Below are 8,937 nucleotides of genomic sequence, written 5' to 3'. Positions count from 1 at the left end.
TATCACATCTTTCTCATTATGCATCAATTATTATTATGTATTTATTTGTTTTGTTTTTTTAAGCAAATTCCAGTTATTCATGCTGACACACTCCACAACAGCCGATATAGCCATGTAGGACACACATACAGGGAATGCTACACTCTGGGTGTGAAGGCTGAACCGAGTCTGAATTGCCAGATACAAACATGGCCGCCTCGCTGCCTCTTCCCTTCTGCGGCGTCACGCGCAGGTCCCGTCACCGCGCTGGGCTGTCACGCTGTCAGGATGACGCGGTGTTGGAGGATGCCGAGGCCGTGTTCGGTGGTGTAGCTTCCCGAATCCGACCGAGCCGCCCGTGCCCGAGGGATGGCGGACCCGGAGCAAGCTGCCCCCATGGACGGTGAGTCCTTAGTGTTCCTCAATGGCTCCCCTGCCAGCGGGGAGAGTCGGATAACGGTGCGGCCTGAACGCACCCTCTCTGTGTACCTACCTCCTGCTCCACTAATAATAATAATAATAACATGGGTAGAGTGGGGGCTCCCTGACCCCTATACATGGAGACCTGGAGATACGCCCTCACACCTGTATGTGGGAGACCAGGTGAGCCTGGGATACAGCGCCCTGCGTGTGATGGGGATTGGGCTCATTAAGTGTAATGATGCTTGACTTGGCTTCTTCAATTCTTCTTTTTAACAATAAATCTATTTTAAGATTATTTATATATATATATATATATTGTTGCATTGCTTCTTAAATTTAATATTCTATTTTATTTTTCTTTTAGAAACAAATGTTGCCATATTGGACTGGGCATTTTTTATTTTTTTATAAAGTTATATGTAAATAAAAATGAAACCTTTTTCTTGGAGAGTTTTATTTGAAAGGGGTTAAAACACAAACCCTTCACCTGCCGGATAAGACCAGGTGTGGCTCATGCTGCCCAGACGGCCAGCAGTACCAAGGTTAGTTGTCAAACAGTGCTGAAACTGTTTGGCGTCTTACAGTGGAACGTCGCCAGGGCACTACAGGCAGTATAACCCTTACAGAGTGCTGTAGTGGCTGTGGTGCTTGTAGTGTTCCTATAAGACTGACATAACCTCGTAGGTATTGTATTTTTTATAACCGCTGCCTCGCTACCTTTTTATACTTACCCTATATATAACCACACTCAGATCTTTGTCTCCTTAAAATCATCACACTGGATGTTATGTCTTTTTAAATATGAGTAGATCTAGCCACTGATTGTTTTTGTGTGACTGCTATTGCAATAGTGGAAACTGTAGAAGGGAGTAAAAGTAGGTGATAATTTATTAAAGGCTTCCTGACAAATGATGCGTGTATCCTGAGGCCATGAACAAGTAAATATATGAGGAAGACAGTAAGCTTTTTCAGTAAATATTGAATTATCAATAGACTTCCTGAATGATTGGTCCAATGCTAAAACCATTTGATATAATGCATCACTAATTGTCAAAGTATTTTTGGCTGACTATTAAAGTATTCCAGGCAGGCTAAACCTGTCTAATTCAAAAGCTGTGTGAGCTATCACACCTAGGGTGGTTTGTGGCAAGATTGGCATGTAGTTAATAATACACATAATATTATGTGTTAATAATTATAGCTATGGTAATTGTCATCTGGCGTGCGTTGTTGCACACATGAATTTGTCATAATGCTTTAGCAGTATGGGGTGCAATGGTACGTTATTGGTACATGTGTACCTATGCTATAAGTGTTCTAAATTTCAGGGTTGTGTTTTTTTTTTTTTTTATTTGTGATTAGCATTAGTCCGTTACATATCGACTAGATATAAAAAAAAGTCTTCCTTTAAAAGAAACACTCTAATCAATCCAGCTCACGTAGAGGTTATGGTGCTGTTGGTCCTGTGCCATCCCCTCTCTTTCTAAGCAGTCAAACTGTTTTAGAATAGTTTTACTTATTACATGGAGTCTGCATGATGTTCACATAATGTATGAATGAACTGTAATTCGTAATGTAAAAAACAGGTTGCACATAATAAATGGTATACAACACTTGACAATTTAGGGAAAATTAAATACGATTTAAAAAAAATGTATGTCCTTATTTATAATGGTCTCAAATAGGTCCATATGAAGAGAAAGTTCCCTATAGGATGAACTGTTCCAGTAACAGTCTGATATCCTCAACTGTTCAGCGAATGGGATATGTAAAACAAATAAACACAAAATAGGCCTGTGATAGTGTAGTATTTTCAAAAGTGGAGCATTAATATAAAAGGAAGAGGAACTACACTCTAAAAAGGCTAGCGCGAGATCAACCTGCATGTGGTGGCATAATCCTTGTCAAGGATGTAGCAGATGAGTAAACATGCAGGACATGCAATGAGTATGGTTGTAGTCAGTCTGGAGCATCTCACAGGTTAAATGTGAAGCATATAAAAAATATCAATAGTGTACTTTTTTTTTGTTTCAGGTGGTCTAAATGAGACCAGTCAAAATCACTTAAAAACGCAAAGCTTCACAATCCGCTCAAAGAAAACCGCAGGGAGTGGTACGATTCTTATGTTTTTTGGAGGATTTTACTTGCCATGTGAAATTAGCATGGGTAGTATAATCCCCCACCTAGGATACTTGGAGATAGTACTAGATGATGTAATGCCAGCGGAAACCTCAAAATAGTGATGCCAGAAGAGACTTCAGTACCAGCAGAGGAAATGTAAATTGTAGGAATGACAATATCCACGTGAGGTATACTAGTGAACACTAGTATTTAATATGGGTAAATATAGTAGACATAAAGGAATAAGAACATTAAAATCAAAAGGATCTGTAAATTCACAATGACTTTTGTCCACAGAATCTTTTTCAAGTGAAGCAGTTTGCTTTAATTGTATCGTAGTCCTATAATCACAGTTTTGACTGCTCATCATGGACAATGTAGTTTTTTGTATAGGAAATAGTTCTCAGTACAAAATATCATACATTTCCCATATATGACTGGTTAAAATCTAATTTCTTCCCCCAAAATTAACACAATTTTTTAAATGTATTTTTTTAGGCTTTTTAAAATATTTTTCATGTGTCAGTAAGGCTGTATGTATCATGAGATTCGTATTAGTTGGTCACTGACCATGTTTTTTTTTATATATATATATATATATATATATATATATATATATATTTTAACATTTTTTAGATGCCCTATAAATTTTCATTCTCCCTCAGGACCTCTGTTTCTTCACTTAAAAAAGCCTATTTGGCGAAACGCGTTGTGAATTTACGGAACCTTTTGATTTTAATGTTATTGTTTTGTCTATTTTGCCCATAGAAAATACCAGTGTTTGCTGCTATACCCTCTGTGGATTTACAATATTTAGGCTGGTCTGGAAGTCTTCTCTGGCATCACATACTATATTGACAATTCCTCTAGCATTACACCTGGTTCTATCTTCATATATCCTAAGTGGGATTACACCACCCAAGCCGATTTCATAGAGCAAATAAAATTGCTCCAAAAACCCTAAGTATATTTAAAAAAAATTTCCTACACATTGGTATAAGCGAAAAGCCCCATATATTTTTCTCTTTTTAGGTTTGCAACTTTTGTCCTTCTGACTATTTTGGAAGAAATCTGTCTACCTATATCTGAGTTGGGGGTTTTACCACTCAATGCGGTTTGCTTAGAGCTGATTGTAGGGCATTGTGTGCTTCTCGTTTGTGAGCGGGTCCCTTGCCGGGTGATCGGTCGCCTCCCTCATGCTGCAGGCTCTGCTTAGTTTTAGGCTGCATGGCCGGTTCAGGCTCTTGTAGTGCGGATCGGCACGGGACAGGTATCATTCTGTTCCCTGCTGGGTCCTATGTCACCTTCCAAGCTCCTTAAGTTTCTGGCTTCTGTTGTTTGGGCAGGATTAGTGGGATTGTGTCTGCTGGTGCTGGAGCTTTCAAAAATCACGTCCGGCTATCAGGCCCTGCCCCCATTTTCTGTTTTTTATATTGTGAATTTTGCCATCTGTTGGGGTTTGAGGGAATCCCAGTCATCAGTTGCTGTCCCACAAGATAGTGCTGTATCTATTTTTTTCTTTTTTTAAAGTTCAGTTTATTAGACTCTTTGGAGTAAAATAGATTTACTGCTGATGACATTTTATTAATAAGGTGGTATTTGTAAAGGATGTTTTACACTTTGGATAGCACAGTTTCTGTGTTTGTAGTCTGGCTGGTTAGGGGGATGTCAATGGAGAAAGATCAGAGCAGGTCGGAGCTAGGGATTATACTGCAGAAGATGAACATTCAGGGTATTGGATGGATGGATATATATATATATATATTATACAGTGGAACCTCGAAACTTGAACTTAATCCATTCCAGAAGGCTGTTTGAGTTCCAATTTGTTCGAGAACCGAATCAACATTTCCCATAGGAATTTAATGTAAATTTGTAAAATCTGTTCCAGACCCCCAAAATTACATGGATGGGGATAGGTAACTGTTCTTCTGACATTACATACAAAAGCATATAAAATGGCTGTATCAGGTTCAAAATATCTAATACCCCTCTTTCCTCTCCTTGTATCCTTATGTCCATAGTCCCTCTTCCCTTACTTGTGTCCCTTTGTCCTCTGGTATCCTTCTCATATTTTCCTCTTTCTCCTTGCATAATAATTCTGTCCATATTGCTTCACCCTTTACTTGTGTCCCTTTGGTTTTCCTCTCCCTATATTCCCCTCTATCTCTTTACATAGTCCATCTGCCCATATTTCCTCATCTCACACTAGTATCCTATGCTGCTTTAGTGGTTTCATAACATAAAATCAAAGTAAATTGCACTTTGTTTTAAAACAGCGCGGGGTGGAAGAAATTACGGATCCCTTCACTTCTTCCTGGTACACCGGCGCTGTGTGGGGTTTGAGGAGGGAACGGGTCGACCAATCCACTCAATGAACATTTTAAACTACTGATAAGTCTTTGTGTGATGTTTATATTATATTGGGTGGATTGACTCGTTAATCAGAAAGCCATGGGAACATTTGGCCTGTGAACAGGAACACCGCATGAGGGATGTGACCCCCGTTTTTAATGCATTATAAAAAATATGGTATTAAAACAAATGATGAAAAATTGTCTTTCGTACTCCTGAAATTGCAGCACTTGCACAGACCCTTTCAAACTCCACCTATCATGATTCTCTCATTCTGTTCTATGCTGGGGGGGAGGTTATTTGTTTTCAATAACTAGATGAGTGGCACTGCAGAACGAGGGCTGTGGCTGTTGATTCACAGTATGCTTTGGTTTTGTCTGTATGTAGAGAGGGCCTGAGAATCTGACTGCACATATAAATGGGTTGGTCTATCTTCAGAGCCAGGGAGTAAGATGTCCATACACATTTTGGATGGATCGTGGGTGTCTGTGTAGAAAATAAAATTCCTTCTTAAAGGTCATAGAACCAGCCATATTTTGCATAGATGCCTGAAAGAAACAGATTCAGCCTGGTGACTGTGGGGTGCAGGTAAAGGTTAGTTTTACCTGCCTGAAACTGTCCCTTGTGGCCTCCACAATCTTTGTCTTGCAAGTCCTCTTCACCACCTAACTCTCTTTAGTTACCAGGAGCCGCATCAGTACTGTATTCTCACTCACGCATGAGAGTAAGACACTTAGGTCTGAATGATCCTGCAAGACTGGTATCCTTCATAAATCGATACCTGAATCACACATATCTGTAACTGTTGTTATGGGAAAAGAAGTTGACGACAGAGCTTCGCATTTTGGCAACTTTTGTCAAACTCATAATTTACCATAAGACAAGGTAGTCCCCGCTTTCTCTCATGGGATCTTTGGATTGTGTTGGCATTTATTTTAAATACCAGTGCAATCTTGATGAGTATTTCATAAAGAATGTATATTTATAATATACTAGAAAAATGACAGATCTGCTTCAATAAGCTGCATTTATAAGCCACTGTGTGCTTCATTGCAGGAGTAGGAGGACTCTGCACCATAACATTTTCAATGATTCAAAGTTATTGAGCTTGGTGAACTTTTTATCTGATTGACACTAATCTACAAGGGAGATTTTGCAATCTCGTTTCTACAGAAATTTCTTGATGTACGTTTTCCATATACACCCCCGCATATTACTTTGAGTGACTGAGAATGCACTGGAAACATTTAGGAAATTTTATTTACTAATATCGTTTAATTAAATCAGACACTCCAGGCACCATGATTCCCTATGTTTCTTGCATAGGCTATGGTGAAACTCTTTCTCCCATTGTCCTAGTTATTATAACTGCACCAATATGTTCATACCTAGGATCAACTGATTGCACATATCTGCGCAAATTCTTGTAGTATTATTATCGCCATTTATATAGCACCAACAGATTCCGTAGAGCTTTACAATATTATGAGATAATTACAAGAAAACTTACAGAAACGATAGGTTGAAGAGGGCTCTGCTCAAACGAGCTTACAGTCTATAGGAGGTGGGGTATAAAACATATTGGGACAGGAAATAGCAATCAAATAATGTGGGTGTGAAGCAGAGCTGGAGGAGAGAGTAGAGTGCTGCCCTATAAGAGAGAGCAAGAGACAGGTATGTGAGGTAGAGGTTAGTCTGGGAGGCCATAAGCTTTCCTAAAAAGAGGGGTTTTAAGGCACTTGTACAAACATTTGTTGTTTCTTTCTCTGCTGGGAATACAGGAACAGAAATCTGAATGAAAAGCAAAAAGCAGTGAGTTGTGAAAATCTTTACTACTTCCTGTTCTCACAGAAACTGCACATTTGATCCCCCTCCCCTTTTTGTAATGCATTATCTCCATAGCGCTTGAAAGTATGGGAGATTAGAGTGTAATTTAAGTCATTGGTTACAGTGACACGTTAACTTGTTTCTTAAAGGGATATCCCGGGCACTATAACCACTTCAACCCAGTGAAGTTTTAAGGTGTGATGAGGTGCCACTTACCTTCGTACCTGAGGATATTAAACAATTAATGAACAAACACCAAAGTTTTGCAGATGGTGCCCAGCTGTTTCCTTTGTTGGTCAGGCGTCAATCAAGAAGCCTTCTGACAGGAAAGAGAATGCGAGCCGACACTCTAAACCTATCACTAGCACCCTGTTCAGCAAGGTGGATTTGATTTAAATCATGTCGCTTTATATCACTAATCCATAAGACTCTATTTAAATGATTTTGAAAAGTGCAGACTAATTCTTTTTTCGTTTTTTTGTAAATATGATTTTTATTTGCGTTTGCAAAGGTGAAAAAGTACTGAGCAGTGAGACTCGCAGGTCTCCATTGACAGAGTTAGTTTGATAACGAGTAAACATCATGCGATAGCAAGAGTTGGTAACAGTATTGGGAGCAGTCGACATTTGGGCTCGCAGGCCGTGCAGACTAATTCTTAATGGTAGTTATACATTTTAACGGGACACTCTAGGCACCCAGACAACTTTCACTCATTGACGTGGTCTAGGTGCAGATTCCCTATTGCACTTGGTCCTGCAGTGTAAAACATTGCAGTTTTAGAAAAAACTGCACAGTCGCTGTCTACAAGAACAAATGCAGCAACAGTAATGGAGATATATATATTTTATTTTTAATATAAAAACAGTTCAAACGTTTACTGTCCTAAAGCCTTCACAGCACTTCTAATGATGTTTCATTGGCCTTGCATTTATGTGCTTTACCCATATTTAGAGGAACATCATTAAAATAATCACAAGCTGTGTCTCTTATGGCCTGCTGCCGTTTTGCTCCTCAAGGGAGGAAATTAAGCACCTAAACCTATGTGAACCAAGATCCCAAGGTTTGTAAGCTGCTCAGGTTTAAGTTTCATTCTACTGCTTGCCCCTCCCTTCTCACACTTACAGCCTGGTACAGATGCATTTCACTCCAAACAATCTTGAAACCTAGTACTTAAGGTAATGTGTTCATTGTTTGAACAATGGGATTAAGGTCTTTTCCTGAACTTTTTGTTTATTTTATGTTCGTTTTACTTGCATGTTATCTTAGCTTGAATACCTTAGATTAGTTACCAAAAATGTAAATATTGCATGGATATGCAGTCCTATACTGCATAGCTCTATTTCATTCTGAATAACCTTTGAATTATAATGTATTGAATTATAAATATGAAACTATCTTTAATTTTTTTTCCTCCAAAAGCTTTTCATTAAAATATAATTGACTAAAATAAAAAATATCCAATTAAAATCTTTTTTTTTTTCTTCTTTAAATCCCAGTTTCATCCACACTTGTAGTCATTATTTCACTAAATAAATGCATATATTTGTAGAATAATTTTTTGGGGTTTTCCCGTCCCTGTTTCATTTTCCTGGAGAATTTCACTAGCCACGTATGTCCCACTGCGGCAGTCCAATTGCAGACTTTCTGCGGTGGTCCAATTGCAAATATTTGCAAAGAACTTGCTCTCAACATTTGCTGACTCTTAGTTTAGCTTCACAGAGCTAAACAAGCTAGGAAGTAACATGACCAGTTGAATGATTGAAAGCTAGCTCTGTAACAATGTTAATTTATAAAAGTGCCAATTTCTTTTGAAATCGGCACTATTTGTAAAATGCAAAACAGGATAAACTTTTCACACATAAAACATTTCAGCAAGCTATAATGCTTTAGGTGTCTGGAGTGTCCCTTTAAGGGATGGAGTTAGGATGGAGTTACCAGATCTAAAATTCATTGAACTTTTTGTATAACATTTTGGAGCACAGAGTGTAAACTATGTTTTGAACTGCTCAAGTTTCTTCAAGGAGCTGGAAGCTTTACCTTTCTAAGAATGTTGCAATATGTTGAATGTTGCCTTCACAGTTAAGGACTTGTATGACAACATTCCAAGAACAATTATTGCTGTTCCTTAACCCCTTTAAGCCAGTGCGCATACAATGCCGTCCTATACTAAGTGGATTTAAATTTAAATTTGATGTGTATATTCATGTTATACTTTTTACATAATTGTGTGAT

General features: G+C 38.4%; 1 protein-coding gene across 2 annotated transcripts in view; it reads left to right on the top strand.

Moving 5' to 3' along the window:
* The first annotated feature begins 247 nt into the window (after positions 1-247).
* RABEP1 (rabaptin, RAB GTPase binding effector protein 1) overlaps positions 248-8,937 on the top strand; it is a 56,771-nt gene continuing 48,081 nt past the window's right edge. For both annotated transcript variants that reach the window (XM_063457437.1, XM_063457436.1), the window contains exon 1: positions 248-382. In XM_063457437.1, the coding sequence (XP_063313507.1) occupies positions 349-382 (34 nt within the window). In that variant the 5' untranslated portion in view covers positions 248-348. The remainder of the gene's footprint in view (positions 383-8,937) is intronic.

This window comes from Pelobates fuscus, chromosome 1, assembly GCF_036172605.1.
Source record: "Pelobates fuscus isolate aPelFus1 chromosome 1, aPelFus1.pri, whole genome shotgun sequence".
Lineage (NCBI taxonomy): Eukaryota > Metazoa > Chordata > Amphibia > Anura > Pelobatidae > Pelobates > Pelobates fuscus.
The sequence above is the reverse complement of the archived record's forward strand: the minus strand, read 5'-3'. Positions and strand labels throughout refer to the sequence as shown.